The sequence below is a fragment of the Rhopalosiphum padi genome, chromosome 2, assembly GCF_020882245.1.
Source record: "Rhopalosiphum padi isolate XX-2018 chromosome 2, ASM2088224v1, whole genome shotgun sequence".
In the NCBI taxonomy this organism is placed as follows: Eukaryota; Metazoa; Arthropoda; class Insecta; order Hemiptera; family Aphididae; genus Rhopalosiphum; species Rhopalosiphum padi.
In genome coordinates, this window is record NC_083598.1 from 92,265,302 (window position 1) to 92,285,158 (window position 19,857).

The window sequence follows — 19,857 nt, forward strand, 5'->3', positions numbered from 1 at the left end:
ATAAATTTTTTTTTTATATAAAAGTGGGTTTTAAAAAATAAAAAAAACAAATAGGTACCGAAATGTTATATTATTTATTATTTTAATATTTATAGTTTATGCCACGTATTGTATGGCAATTGGTAACCTTAAAAGATATTAGATTCGTGTCATTTCAGTATTCACAGTGTTCCAATATGACATTTATTCTAAGACTCGTGGTATAAGTATTGTATCGATTACTTTAACCTTAAGATATATTATTTCGTATACGTAGCTATTTTTTCCATTATGGAGAGAGCTGCTATCGCAAAGGCGTTCGTAACATGTATATTATTATTATTAATCGCTAAATGGCTTAATATACCGTATATAATAACATTATTGTTTTATTTTTGTTTATATTTAGATATATCGCTTTAAAACAGTACAGGACTGCGAGTCCATCGCCATGTTGCGCTTCGAAGCATGTATGTCATCTTCCCGGCGGACGAAGTCGTACAGCTGTCATTCGGTCGACCCACAACCCGTCAGCGTCAACAGCAGCGGTCTGGTCAACGTTGCTATTGCAACCAACACCGTACTGTCCCAGGTGAAAACAAACTAAATATGTAATTAAATACCTATCCATGAACCTATTCTTTTTTGTTTTTACAAACATTGATGATTAAAAAAATATTGATTTGTCACTTACTAATTACAATTTACAGTTGCTCTTTAAACTTGTTTAGTTATAAATAAATTTATATATTATGTACTACAATTTATAATTATTCATAAAAAAATGTTGAATAGTTCTATAGATAACTCTATAAATACTTATAAAAGTTTATGTATTTATGATTATTATTACAACATATTTTTTTTTAATTTTAATTAATATATGAAAACTAGCGAGTACGAGTTTATACAACACTTCACACAATTCTAATGCAATAGAACATATAATAATAAGTATTTTAAATAACCCTTAAATATATATATATATATACATAGGGTATAATAGATAGAATTGACTTTTGGAGTAACTTTTGTTCTAATTAATATTTTCAATTTTATTTTATCTATCATTAAGAGACCCTAGCGCTACATGAATAGTTTAATTTTTAGAATTTTTTTTTTAAAATATCAATATTTTTTATTAAATTAATTTGGAACGTAATAACTTTTTAAAAAATATGATTTTTGAGAATTTGCTGACCTAAGTATATTTTTTAAATTATTTACTCATCATATAATATTAACATTTTTCGTCATACGTTTAAGTAGCATAGTTGTTTTTTTTGTCAAGTCTATCTGTTACACTCTGTATACATATACTATATTATATTGATAATTAAAATTAATAAAGCTCTTAGTGAATAAATAATATATAGTTGACTGCATATAAATACATCTCGATTACATTTACAACTTATTGAATATTTTATAAAAATATTTTAAATTTGTTTGTTGTTAATTTTATTATAACATTACTTCTTAATAATTGAATTTATTTAAAACTTAAAATCTAAATTGATTAATATAACTAATAATAAAACATACTACATTTAAAATATATTTTAATGCATCCTTGATCTCGAAGAGGATTTAAGAATATATCTAACTATTTATTTATTAGTAAACCCTAAAGGACACTATATACTCCTTACATATAAGCCAGATGTTTAAATTCTCATGGTTTTAAGGGAACTGGACGCTTTTATAAACAGAAATACGATTGTACGAAATACATAAGTTGTATTGTTCTTGTATTTTATATACTTTTTTGGAACTCATTTATTTATGTATACGTGACATTCAACTGAAATATTTGAGTCCTTGATAATAACGATCCCCTGGGGTCCGATGCTTGAACATTTTTTCCACATTCAGATCCCTTTTCACACCACTCCAATTAGCGTGGCAAAGCAAGTGTCTCTTATAAGAACAAATTCGAAGAAAAAAAATAATATTCACTTCGGTTGACGAGATCAGGTTGAAAACTACTCGTAACCTCGATAAAAAAGTGGTTTCAGTCGTTATTTAAAACGAAATATTAACTTTTCTGTTTGTACCAATCAATTGATTTAGCCCTTATATTCACTTCATTTGGAACACGTGTAAAAAAACTATACTTTTTCATTTATATGATTAAATCGAAGAAGCAAATCTATAAATAAATAAATAATTTATTACAAAATTTTATACTGATAATCAAGTGAATGCAAATATAATAATATAATAATTGTATAACTAGTACATGTGCAGTGTAGTGGTAATAATAATAAAACAAATTTGTTATACTTTTAGAATATTTTTAGGTAACACTTTAATTTACCATTAATATTTATTATAATTATTGAATTTAGAAAAAAATTCTAGTATTTAATTATATAATGTTTAATGTTAATGCATAATACTTTACGATAAATTTAATAATATTTAGGTTCAAGCTTAATTAGTGATAAATATTAATAGTTTGGTTCATTTTATCATGTATTTATTATATTATATACTTTTTAATATGCGATTAATCGTTACCTAATATAAACCATTTTTGATAAAATTATAATTTAAAAGTTTGCATTAGTCGTGATTTGTGTTGATTTAAAATTTACATTTTTGGCTTTTAAAACAATCATAAATATTTTCCTGGTTATATTTATTTTCCATAATTATATAATTACATTATAGGTCAACCCACTGTATTTAAGTATATTTATTGTAGTTTCATAATACTATTTGCGCTAAATACATATAATAGGTACACACCAGGTGAGCTTGTATGGATTTAAAGCTATACAAAAGATAAATATAGTATGAAAGTTATTAATATTACCCAGTGAAAGAGAATGTTAAAGTACTAAGTTAAATTGATTATTTACATACAAAAAATAAATAATTTAAATAGCTTAATTAATTAATAAAGTCCAAGAATAAAACTAATGTAGGAAGTTTTATAATATAATAGAATTATTCGAAATTATCAATTCTAGTGCATTATACAATTTTAATTTTTTAATTAGAAATAATCTAAATCGTGCAATTCTGTGCAAATTGATTTGACGTCATGGTCTTATTGAATTCTTTGATAATGTGCAGATTTTTTTCTTATTAAAGTTATTTAAAATATATTGCTAAAAAAGTTCAGACTTAAGATACAATAAGCATTCTTTGCCATTTAAACTAAACAAAAAAAAATGTAATATTTGAAAAGTGCCGTAATATTAAATTTAAAATGTTTCTGTTGGACGCAGTTATGTACCTATTTTGCCTATATACTTTGCCGTGTTACACGTAGGTACTTACTACTATAATATAATAGTTATAATTAATAATAGACGGACATGCAGTGAATGTATTTTGCTACCTTGTTAATCTTGGTTTCAGGATAATGACGCAGGTACTACGCAATGTAAGACAGGTATATTTTATGTTACCGGTAACTGAATTCAAAGGCCCTAAAAGTTTAATGATTGCTTCATTTGTATTACATTTATAAAGCTTAGTACATTTTTATTGTTATAATAATTAATAAATAATATAATTTATCATTTACTGTATAGATATTATATCCATAAAACAATTCTAAAATGTTTAAATGTAATAATTTGATTTTTTGGTCTTTTATATAGTAATAATTGTTATTATTATATTTATGGTAAAGTTAGTGTATGCAAATACATTATTTCATCTATTTAAAAATATTTCAATGAAGTGTATCAAATAATATATTTCAAAATATTTAAGCAAGTATCAACACGTATTTTAAATTATTTAGTTATCCAGTAAATCATAATTTAAAATGTATATGTTTAAATATTTGGTTTGACCAGATAAAAAATATTAAATCCTTTAATTTTTTTTTTGTGTTAGGGTGAAACATAGTATTTTTTTAATTTTGTCATTTGGCGCATTATTAAAAAGTTTATACTTTTTTTCGTTGAACAACTTTTAAGTTTTCTTTGCATATTTAATAATATTTAATAATTAAAAAAAAATTAAGATACTAAGTCCCGTTTCTAAAAGGAAAGTGAATCTAGTTGGTATATTAGGGGGTCAAAAGTAAAAAATTTCCAATAGTTTTCAAAAGCGTCAGGAAAAACCCTAAAAAAGTAACGGAAAAACGGGAATTTTTACGCATAACCAGTTTTTGACAAAAATCGATTTTTTCATTTTGCTGTAACTCATTTAGTGAATCATTGTAAATATACTTGAAATTTTCACCAAATGTTTATATTAGCGTTATATATTTACCATTGAATTTCCAAAATATTATTACTACTTTTAAGTTATTTATAGGAAATTGAAATGCTGATAAAAAAATTAAAACATTAAAAAAAATCTTTAAAATTTAATAAAAGGTTCATTATAAGTTGTACTTATCGTAGTAAAAAAAAAATAAATCAAAAATCATTAGTCACAGTTTTTGTTTATTAGTGTTTAAAGTTAAAATGTTTACGAAATATGTCAAAACTGCGAAAATGTGCAAGTAATTTATTAAAGTTTAAAATTCATAAAATTGTTGTGATTTATACCTAAGGTTAAAAAACCCAATACAATGTTTTTCATAAGTTTTTCTTCAAATAACTATAAAAAGAATTCCAGCGATAAAAAAGAAAAAAATTATGAGCATATGAAATATACATTTTTACAAAATCGCGTAAAATAATGATATATCTTAAAACGATTTAAGATATTTGTTGTTTTTTTAAAAGTATAAATCGTAGAAACTGGAAACTTTCACCAATGGTTGGGATTAGAATTTTCTTTACATAATTTTCTTTTTAAAATATTTTATTAATTTTTATGCTAGTTATAGGCGTTTGAAATATTCGAGTTTTTTTAACCTTACCGTGTATGGAAGTATGCAAAACCCGTCCTAAATCCTACTTGAAAAATAAATTACTTGTATCAAAAAAAAAAAAAAATATAAATATATATTACAATTTAAATATAATAATATAGGTAATAATATGATATATCTTAAACCAAGGTTCGGCAACGTGCGGTATTTTCGATCTTAAGTTGCGGCTCTCTATAGCAGGGGTGGTCAACCAGTCGATCGCGAGATGAATTTGAGTCGATTGCGACACCTTTTCCCATTTTCATAAAACAATTAAAATATTTCTATTTTTTTTGTAAATTTGTATATTTTTGTATATCTCAAGAATATAAAAATTATATTTAGAAAAAAGCAATAAATAAAACGAGATTATTCACAGATATCGAATAAAAGAACTAACACACATTGACAACCTTTTTGTTTTTTTGGTCGATCGCGATAACCTAGAAAATCTCGGAGGTCGATCGCAAGTCTATTAAAGTTGGCCACTCCTGCTCTATAGGTTCATACGCAAAAATAATTATTTTACATAAATTACATATATATATATAAACAAATACTAAAAAATTAAAACAAACATTTTTTGTGGCTTTTTAAAATTATGTAAATTGTAACTTTTGGCTCCGCTGTCTCAAAAGGTTTCCGACCCCTGTCTTAGACTGACAAATCATATTCGTTCAGAATCGTTTTTCGTATAAAATGATATCTATCATTGCATTCAAATTTAATATATCCATAACAGTGACTCACTCGACAGTCGAAACTTACTGCACAGTAGAGTGGTATCAACTTACCTACCTTTTTATTGTTTATTTTTACTCTTAGATATTAGATATTTGTACAGTGTTGCTTTTTCAAATGAATATAACGCTAATTTTAGATCTGAGTTGTTGCTATCATTTATTGATATACTCGTATATTTGGTTTTATTTTTTATTGATTTCTAATCCTGTGTATCCAAGATATTTTAATTAAAGCAATTTATTACTTATTTATTTATTTAATAAACGTCCGTATGCTCAAGTTTAATACAATATAAATATAATTAACAATGAATGAACAGCGAATTAATACAAATTACAAATAGAAAGAAAAAATGGAATAATTTAGTACAATATAAGAAAATAATATAACATAACACATAAGTATAATAAATAGTTTACAATTGACTTAAATAGTGTCTAATGAGTTGGGCAAACAGTGCATATAAATATCTTTATACAGACAAATCAGAATTATTAGGCCGGTTACATACACTATAGATATACAATAAATAATAAAATAAACTTATTTCGTAGTTTATTTAAATTTAAACGGTCGTGGTTTGTAATTGTAATGTGATGGACGATGAACCAAAAATATATGATTTTTCATTTTTATAGAAATATTAACATTGTCAAAGTACGTTTAAAATATTGAGATTTTAATATCAATCAGTATACTTATGAGTTGCTTGGAATAATGAAAAAATATGAAATTTGACAAAATAAAAATTGTTCGTATCAAAGTATCCTATTTTTTTGTTTCCCTAAATATATACATATTTCGTAACAGCTCATTTTCTTTCCTTGTGTGACTGGAGCTCGCAAGATAAAAATATGTATCAAAACTCACTCTGATATTGATATTCCGTCTCCTAAAGTCATGTTTTAAACATTATTTAAGATACATTTTATCGTGAATACATTTTATATACATCACGAACATATACTCGTGCGTATGCATATAATAAGTATACAAGCATTATATATCTACAGGTATAAATGTATACATACACGAAATACTATAGTATAAACAGTGTTGTTCGTTCTTTTTTTTGAAACTACAAGTTGATATCGGGAACATTTTATAAATAAAACAGAGAACAATAAAACAAATTGTTCGCGGTAGCAATGTATACAATCAGTGGTGGATGAAAAAAACCATTATGTATAGCAATTCCGGATGCCGGAAACATACTGTCACATAAAAATATCCGTTAGTCCTTTGGGATAACGTCTACCCATAATAATATGTCGTAGAGTATACGATACTATAGACTACGCGTAGCATGGAGTTAATAGAAATTTTGATCAACATTTCAACGCGAAAAATTAAGTCGTATAAATGAAAATTGTCGAATATCCGGTGAAGCAGTGTGATAAAAATTATAGAACGACCGGCCAGTCATATATATATAGCCATTTCATCTTAACGTTCTTGAGTCTCGAGATGGTCATTGAGGAACAATATTATATTATATAATATATATATATATATATATATATTTATGTTATAATATAAAAATCAAGTTGGTGCATGTGACGAGATAAAGCCATGCAAAAGTTAAACATTTTTTATTTCAACAAATTTATTCTAGTGGAAAAATAATGATGGTACTGCAACTTTTTGCCGCCATAAAAAATCAAAAAAAATCACTAAAATATTTTTTAATGTAATAAATAATTCTTTAATAATTGGTCATGACGGGCATGGTTAGGTTCAAGTGGATAAATGGAAATTGTGGATTGCTATAAAGAAAAAAAAATATTTTTATCAACTTCAATTTAATTGTATAGATTTTGTAAAATCAGCTTTTTTGTAATTAATAATATTATAAATTAAGTAATAGCGTACAATGGTGAATATTATTCATAACATTGCTGCTTTTAAATCTGAATGTTTAGAATTTGTGCTCGCTAATTGGAATGATGGTTATATAATAGTTAGAATGCTCTGCAATATAGAAAATTGTTATGTATTAAATATTTAAATTGGATATTATTCTATATTTTTGTTTTTATATTAAATTTTCTTCACACAAATTTATTTCAATATTAAATAATGTGTAATCATAGTTAGTAGAAATTTCCAAAATATTTTACAACAATTTTGTTACTAACAGAAAGTCAGTGTTCGATAAGTTAGTGTTTAACCCTATTTGGTGACTCGACGCTCTCTATCTAAAAAAAAATTCCAACTATAATAGGAAAAAAAAAAAATAATATAATTATTTTTACATGGGTTCAGTCAAGAATTTCGATTATCGTCAACTATACACGGATTACCCTGAATCTTGATACGTAAATAATATAAGCTATTTACTTTTTCGCAGGATTTTGGATGTTTCTTTGGTTTTACTTCCAAAATATATCATAATAAAACATATAAAGAAACATTAATATGACAATAATGGGTAAAAATATGGTTTTTAATTAATCTCGTTACGATTTGAAAACGTCTTTCTAAGTTCTATTTGTCGTAATTGAACGCCACTCTAGGTGCACTGACTACCACCGTCATTTAAAGTACATTTAAATATTTCACAATTATTAATGAATTATAAATTTTTAATTTATAACAAGTAACAACAATGCTGTGCGACGTCCTATAATAAACATCCGAAATAACATTAAGATGTGATACGGTATATGTTAATATCGAAAATATGAAATACATGGAAATTGTATGTACGTTCTTACAAATTTAAGAATAACATAATATGCCATATTATTATAGCATCCATATAAATTAAAATGTATTGTAAGAGTAAAAAAAATATACTTCTACAATCTTATATAGTATATGTAAGTTAGTTAAGTATATATTTATTTGAATTATTATAAATACGTATAATATATACGTACTTATAATAATATATTTTATTTATATCCATCTCATACTTGTATATTTGTACATTATGCGTTTCAAATATTTAAACTTAAATTAAAATCATATATTACTGAAGATTAATTATATATACCGTATTATTATGTATATTTGAGGTTAAAAATTAATGAAATACATCATTTTAACTATTAATAATGTTCCCAAACCATTGAAAATAAAAATAAGTAAATCATCACAAAACCAATAGCTTTTTCACTGCCATTCAGAATCCAAGGACTTGAATACGAGGAAATCGAATACGCACAATTTATTGCGTCTTCCAATAGTCCCCTACTTTCATAAAGTATCATATTTTCATCTTTTCCGATTAGTCGTAACATGAGAAATATTTTGAAACATCAGCTTTAGAATAACATTTTAAGGAATCGAAATAAATAATAATAATAATGCGTCGGTCATTAATCACATAAATTCAAAGACTTAAAATATATTTAAATAATTTGTTAAATAAACTTTTTCTACAGTAAAAAATATTCTTTTTTATCTATCTATAGGTAGTTCTAAGTCAATATTAATATATTTTGTAATCGTGAAAAATTTTAAAGTATTATCCTCATCATGAATTATCACATAGCATTAAAAATACATCGATTGAAAAATTAATACAATTGGAGTGCTTAGATTAGTGTATAAGTCTTATTAATACTATATTATAATCAATATTTTTTTATATTTCTATTTTACACTGCTATTTGCTTATTTAAATTTAATAACTAGGTACCTTTTTAATATTTTTAAAATTATTTAGATTAAATAATTGTGATTTTTTTTTAGATTTATTTTATAATTGAGTATATAATTCTATAGAACACAAAAATTATATTTTAATAGTTAATATTTTCTTCTTTGATGTGATTGCATTAATAGATTTTAAAACGAATATTTATTTATAATAAACATAATTAAAAATAACGATTATTCAGTCCACTGAACGAGAATATTACCTCGAAGAATTAAATAAATTTTAAATTACATTATAAGCAAATGTATATTATGTTTAAAGATGTATTTTTATATTTAATAATTTTACTCGCTGGTTTAATTATATTTGAAATAGTTATGACAGCCAATGACCTATTTCAACGAAAATAAAAAAAATTGCAATACTTACATAGAGTTTTGTTCTAACCGTGTAAATATGCATTATAGTTATTAGAACAATATGTAGAGTGTGTATAATATAATATACAATAGCACCTAGTTAATGTAAAAGTATAAAGAAAACAAAACCATATGATGTGAAACTTTTATATAAAATCTTAAACAATTGTTTTGAGGTTTCCCCTTCGTTACTCTCCAATATCTGTATCTAGGTCGTTCGAAAAAATATATCCACCATATAGCAAACTTAATGTTTTTGAACCATGTATGAGATTTACTTGGAATTTTGCTGCTGTGGTTTGTAAGCAGTGTGTATGACAAAACCGTAAAGTTGTTACGCGATTTAATTTTAACGATTTTTCATGGCATAACCATCGGCTCGGCAAACTTCTTGAAAGTGATAGTTTTCTTTGGTATGTATCTCAGTATTTTGTATTATATATACAGATGGCTACAAATGAATACGGATATGTATTTAGTGAAAATGAGAATCTTGAGTGTAGACTCACGTATATAATAATAGTAAAAAAAAAATAATTACAAATAATAATAGTTTGTAACTGTCGTAAATATTTATAATTGTGAAAAAACCGAAAACCTAGAATAATTTTAAAATGTCTTCGTGGATATGAAAACCGTGACCAGAAAATGTTGAAACTATTTTGACTCCTATCTGAACATATACAAATTTTGCCAGATAAGATAAATTAGAAGGTGTACGTGTGTATCTTGTAGCTAATAAGGCGATTCACCAAGCGAACGCTCAGCTCTGTTTTGTCCTTTAATGTCCTTGAATAAAATATTATTGTATACTTTAGTTTTTAATGCATAGATTCCCCATGAAATTTAAGAAGTGTCTTGTGACAATACAAACTTTTTTTTTGATTGAGCTTTTTTTTATTATTAATTACTATGCAGGTGTTTTTTTGGAAAAGTTAATGTATCTAAATTAAAATACTAATAAGTACCTTAGTGTCTTTCCCGTGTTATTACCATATTTTAGATTGAGCATTTGAGATTATAATATTTAAATTATGGTAACCATATTTAAAAAATAAAAAAGGGAAAAATAATTTCAGTAATACATTCAAAGTAATATTTATTAAATGTTATAGTTTTTTGTTCATTTTTCATAAATATGCCTTTATTATTAACTCAATAAGTTGTATTTTATTTTATTTAGATATACGTTATTTACCCATTTACATTTTAGACAATTTAATTAGTACACAGTATCTGTATGTGATAAAATTAGTAAACATGCAATAACAATAAAACAAGTAAACAAAAACAATAATAAGTTACAGAACAATAATTGCCATACGAAAATGCAATGGTTTTATTTAATAAATTGTATTTTTTTAAAACATATGTTATATTATAGTCTGTTAAATTACTTGATTTTTTTTCTTTAAAATTTGTAAATTGTTATCACTTTTTTTTGTATTTTTACTTGTGTGTTAAAATATTGAATAAAATTGGTATACGTTTTAAATTGTTATGGTTTGAAGTATCCACTATAATTGTTAAGAATTTAATTGATTTTAGTTCATCTAACATCTATTGAATGACAAAAGTAAATATTAAATTCACAATTATCGATTCACATTTTGTATGCTTACAGAAACATTTTTTTTTTCGTCAATCTTTTTCTTATTATTGATATTGTTCAATCCATAGAATGAAAGGAATGGTTATGTATAATAGTATGATATACGCAAATAGACCCTCTTCCACCACAATACGTTTACTTTCATTTGTTGAATTTCTAATAAAAAAATGACATTACGTTTTTGAAGAACTGCTTGATACGGCCAATAAATGTTTTTTTTGTTTGACATGCTTATATTAATATTTGAGCGACCACCATTTTCGATTGAAAAAATTGCTTTACATAATGTACATAAAACTTTTTAGATTTTATAATCATCTTTTAAAAATGGATATTTAACTTTTAAGTTGAGATTTAATACACACTTTCTCTTAGACATTTTAATTTTAATTTAATTTTTAACTACTTTATTAGAATATAAGAATTTTATATAGTTACAACTTTCGCAATCAATGATTATTGCAACAATACTAATGAAATTGATAATCTAATTTGAAAAACATGAAAGTAAATTATTTTAAAATATCTGTGATTTTCGATAAGATTATGCTCTCCGCTTGACATAATCTATGTATAAACTCATTATCATAATCTATAACAAATATTTTTGTCAACAAATTTATTTTATTCAAAAATAAAATAAAATTTTAATCTTTATGTTAAAATTATAAAATATTTACATCTAATTGAATAAAATAAAAATTAATTCGGAATAATTGTTATCGATATAAAAAACAGAATAAAAAGCGTCCTGAAAGAAGTCCGTCAGGAAAACCAGACACAAATTTGAAAAAAAGGACGTAAACAGGACGTATAGTTACTCTAATTTAAAAGACTTGAAAATTCAAAAAAAATCCAAATTTCATATAAATGCATTGTTTTAATGCTATGGTGGTGGAAATACTCCATGAACCACTTCGTTTAAAGTTGCAATGTTATCCACTTCTTTTACATTAGCGCTTAGACTCCATATAGCATCGAACGAAACTCTCACGTTACCTTTTATTATTATTATTAAACGCACGACATAAATAATAATATTTGAAGAAGGCCGATTTATCAAGTCTATATATTATAAGCGTTTATGTTTTCGAGTGTATTTGTACATTATACTATACTATTCTGGGCGTAATTCTATCTTACCAAATTGCTAAAGATATATGCGGGAAGGTTTCGGTCTTTCGCGATTTTGTGTATATATTATGTAAAAGATAATATGTTAAATTATAGTACTACATATATTTTCCAAAAAACTTAATTTGATCAACTTTTTAAAAAAAATATTTTTTTTTTTTGTTTATTTTGTGTTACTATGTTGAGTATATTCGTGTTATTGACGTTAATAAATTTATTTAATTATTTGAATGAAAATCGTACAAAGATTATTGATTTAATATTAACGTTAAAATCTACCTTTATTCTTACAGTCGTGGATGGCGGTAACAAATTCTTAAGAGGAGATCAACCGATGAACTCAATGGCCTCAGCGATGGGTGATGACCTATCGCTCAGGGACCTTACGCATCCGGCACTGAACGAATCTTTAAAAACGCACAATGCCGCTACCTTCAAGCTCGTCAAAACAGGTACTGAAAAATATATTAAAATTAAATATTTTACGACTTACATTCATATTTTTGTTTTGTAAATACAGTCATAATTTCACTATTGACTGGAAAAGCGTTATAAAAAGAAGTTATTACACCAATAAACGGATAGGTATTGTTATTTTTATACGAAAGATTGTTTTTATAGAGTTTCGTGAGTACTTTAGAAGAATGTCGTAAAAGATATTATTTTAACTTTCTTGTAGACGACTAGCATTTTCTACATAAATTATTTGAGTGAAAATTCAGTACCTATACCTATATTGGTGTTCTTTTATTTATCATGATATAATATCTAAAATGGTTCAGTGTTCATATAAACCCTCTTTGTTTTGTTTTATAACTTAGGATTCTCCGGGCATAGTCTAAAAATAAATTGCTATCGTGACCATTAACCTTTTTAATAATTAAAAAAGCAAAATGGACTGATTTTATAATAAAATAAGTAATTCAATGTGTAAATATGTTATATTATATTATATTTATTTCAGAATAATAGCTGATGATAAAAAATTAAGCTTTGATTAATATTGTTACATCCATGATGCACCCAGGCCTACTCTTTAAACTAAAATCCTTATTGCCCGCTCCGTATTACTTACTAATAAAATCTTATCTAAACTAAAGAAAATTTGTCACAAAAATAAACGGCATGCCTTTTCTAACTTTCAAATAGCAACTGCTGGTGTTCCTCAAGGCAGCGACATAGTTCCTTTCCTATTTAATGTTTTTACCAGCAACCTACCTTTAAACAAAAATACTCTACTTGGTACATTTGCAAATGATACTGATATTCTTGCTATCCACAAAGATCCCATCCAAGCTGCCCAAAAAATCCAAAACCACCTAACTGTGCTAAAACTGGTTTCATGACTGGAAAATTCAAGTCAATCCATAAAAAAATCCTCTCAAATGACTTTCACAATTCGATCTTTGGAATGTTCCCCAACCTTTATTGACAATGCATAAATTTCATCTCCCACGTAAATTAAATATCTAGGTTTATTTCTTGATGAATGTCTTACATGGGGTCCCCATTTAAAAAACTAGCGTTAAGCTCCCAATTCGAGACCTCTACCTTCTTAGACTCTAACTCCGCTCTAAGCTCTTAATAAAAACCAAAAGAACAATATATATAGCTCTTCTAAGACCCATGTGGTACTATGGCATTATACCGTCAAATACTAGAACAATACAGGTATTCAAATGTATATGTCTACGATTATTATCAGATACCCCCTTGTATATAACTAATGGCTCACTTCATTATGACATCTGCATTCAAACCTTAAATAATCTTGCTACATTAAAAACACACAAAACATACAGTACTTAGTCAAATTCTATAATCACTCAACTATCATCCAAACAAATCCCTGGTAATCTATCTAGGTGACTGAAAAGGAACTGGTGTAGGGACTTATGTAAATAAAGAATTGAAAATATATAAAATTTTGTTCAATAAAAAAAAAAAAAACTGAAAAAGAACAACATAGTATATTATCTTATATGTATTTATATTGTAAATAAAATATGATAAATTTATCATTATTATAATTAGGTGTATTTTTCATCGTATAACTTATACGTCAAAGTATTTTTTACAAATTGTATAGTTCTTATTTTTTTTTTTTAATGATTACCTATTACGTTAATTTACAATTAATATTGAAAATATGAAGAATTGAAGAATGATTTTATTATGCGTTATAATTATCTTTTGGCGTGATAAATATATTTTAATTGTTTACCATATTTGAATTCAAAAATATTTAATATAAATTGTATAATATATTAAAATATTCACAAAAGAATATTGAATATACGTTAAACATTCTGAAAGGAAAGGACTATCACTATAAATATTCTAGTCATTCACTATTTGAAAGTTAAACAACGACAAGAATATTTCGTATGGGTGACTATCTATTTGAGATTCGATTGGTAACATATTGCACTTTTTCTTTATTTGACAGCATGGCTTACTGCGGTTCATTGTTGTATAGTTATTACTAATTAGTCCTAAAATAATAATAATAATAATAATAATAATAATACAGATTTTCATGAAGTATATTTTACAAACAATTTTAGTTTTTAGATTAATTTATGATAAAATTAATTGTACATATTATAATGGAAAATGCCCCTTATTATAAAATTAAATTACAACATGTGTATTGTTAGACATCACTGATATAAACTGATTTATATTATATAATGTATTGAAAATAATTCTCAGTCTAAAATCATTGATGTATATAGTTAATAATCATAATATATTAATCTATTTAATTATAGTATATATATATATATATATATATATATATATATATATATATATATTATGAACATGAGTAAAAAATATGTTACTGATACGCATGTCAGTTAGAAGCAATTACCGGTAGGTAGACAATAATGACCCGGCCGAGGGTAAAGAGACAAATTGGAAAGTCGATATCATGACGGGCTTGTTGAATGATTAATCACTAGACTGACATTAATGAATTTATCATTATACCTGTATGCATGAGTGTTTTTCGTATCCTAATATAATAAAATTGTATAGCTTTAATAAAACCGCTCGCATTTTTTTTCATTAAAATTAAAAAATAATCGTAATGGGGTTTTTGCTTAATACTCTAAAGTGTAAAAAAACATATACTATAGTATACACAGAGGAGTATAGTCACACTATTAATACTTTCCATTATGTGTATTCGTTAGTTTTATTAAATTTGAGTAAACTTTTAGTATTTTCTATACTGTTTCAATATAAAATATAAACGTATAATATAAATTAGCTAAAAATAGTTTCTCGTAAAAGTGCATTTAAAAAATACAGTATTATTACTTATTACAAAATATCAATATAATATGACTATATTATAATGAGTTGGGATTGTTTTTTTTGTTCAATGTCATATTTAATTTTCTATTTTAAATCAATGAAATCATTTAAATTTAACAATTATTATTGGTTATACATTATGAGTTTTTTTTCATTTAAACGCATTTTTAATAATTATCAATCATCCACGTATCATAATAATAGTCTACTATTACACTTATAGAAAGAATAATAAATGTGCTAATTATGTACATAGATATTACGTTTTTTGATCATTGATCATTGCATAATGAATAGAAACTGCAAATCACTGTACCGCATACCTATTACTTATAATAATTATTACATTATAATGTTTTCCTGATGTGAATATTATTTTGAATGGTGGGAAAATTGTTTTATATCTAGAATATAAGGAATCTAAGCATTCAAAGCAAACGTGAACAATTATAAATCGATTAATATAATATTAGTTAATAAATTCGGTCGATATGTTACGTTTAAAAATTACTGAGAGTATGTGAAATTTATATTTTGAAATTTTAAATCGATACAGTTTTTATGAACTGTTCGTCACGCAAATTTTTATCTCTCACAATCAATTTTTGTTTTTGCCACAACACCGTTTTGTCACAATAAATCATAAATGAATCTCGAATCGTACCTGAAGTACATAGAGACAGAAACGATAAACTGTCGATAAATCGGCTCAAGTTCTCTTCTTGTCTGTTGTTTTTATTTACAGGAGCTCCGTCCGCATCATCGGAATTCAATTGTTTTTCTTTCTTCATTACTATTTTATCAGCAATGAAACTGTTTTCTTGATTCGCGGCATTGTCTTTATCACAACAGCAAATACGAGTAAACTTTATAGCGCGTTTGTGGCATATAACGCTGGAAAACTATACATACGTCGCCATAGTAATAATTCGCACTTGTTAAAAAATCTCTGTGATGTATATGATATGCATCTAGGGTAATATTTGTTTAAAGATCTAGATTAAGATGTCACGTGGAATCTAATATCCGCCAAATATATCGTTGAGCGCTTGTCGAAACTGCAGCTTTCAATATAATACGATCATGTTATATAGAAATCATGTTTTTGTGACACTTGGTAAGCTTAAAGGACATCTTTAGAATTGATTTGAAAATAGCTTCCGAATTTCAATAGGTACTTCACTCTTCTTTGTATTTTGTAATAGGGAGACTTGTTTACAAATATAATAAAATATAGAAATACTACATGATTATTTAACCACGAAATACCCTTTATTTCAAAAAACTGTAAATTGTATTATCATCAGTCTTTGGAAATATGTTTTTTATATATATATTTAAGTAATAAAAATAGACTTTCTAAAAAATTATATTTTTAAAGTTATAATTTTTTTATTTTTAAATTTTTACTTTGTATGAGAATATATATTTTTAATTTCATATTTTAAAGCAAAATATTATTTAGAGTATTTCGTTGTCCAAAAATACAATTTTGGTTGAGTAGTATATATTTTTAGAAATTGGTGTTTTTTTTTTATTACTAACAGTTATATGAAAAAAAATGGTTTTTGAAATAATGAATGATTTGTGATAATAAAATTACACTGTATAATGTATATAATAAAAATATACATGTGAAATAGTTATAAACATTGGCGTACACTACACTCGCCACACTGTGACTACGAATTTATCCGTGTTATTGTTTTCTGAAACATAAACGTTTCGTTAAATTAAATTTGTTTCTAGTTGTGCGGGTTCGCAAGAAAATCGCAAAAAAAGTACACTATGAAATAAAATAAAACCGATTACAACAATCTGTATAATATCATTATTTTAAAACGACATCCACGTAGTGTGTTGAGAGTGTATGTGCATTGTGTAGTGGGTCACGCGTGTAGTGTGTCCTGTAGCTGTTTTGCCTATTCAAAATCGCCTGGCAATCGGGACAAACGTATTACGGGCGTTTCGGCTCGTTATCGGAACAACTTTAATTGCATGTGAAAAAAGAATTATGTGAAAATCTAGGACAAAAGGACGTTATACAAAATAAAAACTGGGAAGCGGTTACCCAGTTAGGGGTTGTACAGTTCATTTAATTTTACGTGCTCTTGGCCAGATCACTAACCCGTCGGATGTGATGTTAGATTCATTGAGATACTATCAAATGTTGCTGTGTACAAATTGTTTTTATTGTCATTATTCGAATATGTGATAGGAACTCAAACTTCCAGGAAAAAATATCAAAACATTATTTTTGTTGAATTTTTTTTAGCCAAATGGTTTTTAAAAGAAACAGTGCGTAAAATGTGTTAAAATATTTAATTGGTAATTTGGAACATTCTGTTCACTGTCGACCGGTTTAGGTAATTTTGTATAATTATATTCGATAAATATAATTTTAAATTATTATATGTTGATAAAAAAATAAATATGATTCGAACTCTCATAATATTATTAAAGTATATATTTGTTTTGCTTCATTTTAAACTAATTTCAAAAAACAAGGTTACAGAATTAGATGAAAATGTTTTGAAAATTTATTTTTATTAAATATAATTATTACCTATAATAAATATAGAAAGTATAATTATATGGTAGCGTTTGTTATTGGTGTTCATGAGTATTCTTAAAGAAGTATCTAAATAATAACCATAAAATATTACTCTATCCCTTAATACAATGTTAAATACGGATGTTCATTAAATTTATATATCTATACCCATTTGTATAATGTACATACTTAATAAAATATCAATCTCAATTATGTTTTAGTTATGAATTATGTAAAATATTTCAAACTAAATCCAATGTTGATAAAAATGTAGTTATAAAAATCCATTTGTTTTACAATGTGTTTAAAAAAGAAAAAAATTAGTAATAAAACTTGTTCTTTTACCGAAAATAACGTATACTACTGTATAATATTTATATTTAAAAGTATTATTTGTATAATTGGATATTTTTTTGTACACTTATTTATAGATGTAACTTGATTTTAAATTACTCAAGAACTTCATCTGAGAATTTTGAAATCCATGCATTCTGAAAATGTTGGTAAATTAATATATTATTTATAAATATGATTTCCTTATGAGTATTATAATAATTAGTGTATCTTTCAAAACTGACAAACATATCCTAGGTTAGGTTTATAGTTCAGTTAATACATTTGTTATAAATATAAAATAAATAATTCACAATTTACAATCTCCTGTAAAAGGGTTTAGATAAAGTTTCATTTTTCTATACTGATATCAATGCTATCAAGATGTATTTACTAAAGTTTCTAATAATAATTTTCTTAGTAATTACATGTTTTAAAAACCATAAGTTGTTATTTATTTACTTTATTCTGTTATATATTTATGTGACGAATATTTAATTTATGTACCTTTAAACTACAATTATTTTCAAAACTTTAAATAATGCTTATCACATAAATTAGTTATTTATGCAAACTTAACTCAGAGTTATTGAATCTGTGAGTTTTGAAAAAATATTTTAGAAGACCCGATCCAGTACCCCGTGTGCCGAACCATAGACCCGTAACTCCTTAATTGCTAATCTTGTATTGGTTTCGGAGTGTGGAGACGCATGGCTGGTAGAGTGGTAGATTGCCCTTTCTTTCTCATCTACGTTCATTATGTTGCTTATGGTTAAAAGAATATTTTACCATTACATTTCGTTGTCGGAAAAACTTATTAAAGCTTCACGAAGAACTAATTACTTCTATACATTTTGAAAATTGACTACATATTAAAATAAACATTCTAAGAATGGTGATTTTAAATTATTTGTTTTGTAATAGATGTATATAAGAGATACAACTGCATACTAATTAAAAAAGAATGGTTAGTTGATACCATTTTGCTGTACATTAACTGACGAGGGAGTCACTGTAACGGATGAGTTAAATTTGAATTCAATGATATAATATGATTGTGAATCATTGTCAAAATTATTTTAACCGGAACTTATTTCATTAAGTATATTTCATGATATTTTTTTTTTTATATAATTATTAAAATTGTTTTTTTAACTATAAGTAGGTAGGTTGATTTGTTTATTTCAAAAAATATTGCATTTATTATATTAATAGTATTTGATTATTATATATTTCTACCATATTATATCAGCATTTATAGGTAACTCAAAATTTAATAATATCCTTCGTTGAATATCGTAAAACAATAAAAATAGTTCAAAA

General features: G+C 25.2%; 1 protein-coding gene across 14 annotated transcripts in view; it reads left to right on the top strand.

Annotated features, from left to right (window-relative positions):
* Positions 1 to 19,857, top strand: part of LOC132921992 (uncharacterized) — a 302,827-nt gene that overhangs the window by 45,818 nt on the left and 237,152 nt on the right. For all 14 annotated transcript variants that reach the window (XM_060985267.1, XM_060985266.1, XM_060985268.1 and 11 more), the window contains exons 2-3: positions 389 to 571; positions 12,617 to 12,775. In XM_060985267.1, the coding sequence (XP_060841250.1) occupies positions 448 to 571; positions 12,617 to 12,775 (283 nt within the window). In that variant the 5' untranslated portion in view covers positions 389 to 447. The remainder of the gene's footprint in view (positions 1 to 388; positions 572 to 12,616; positions 12,776 to 19,857) is intronic.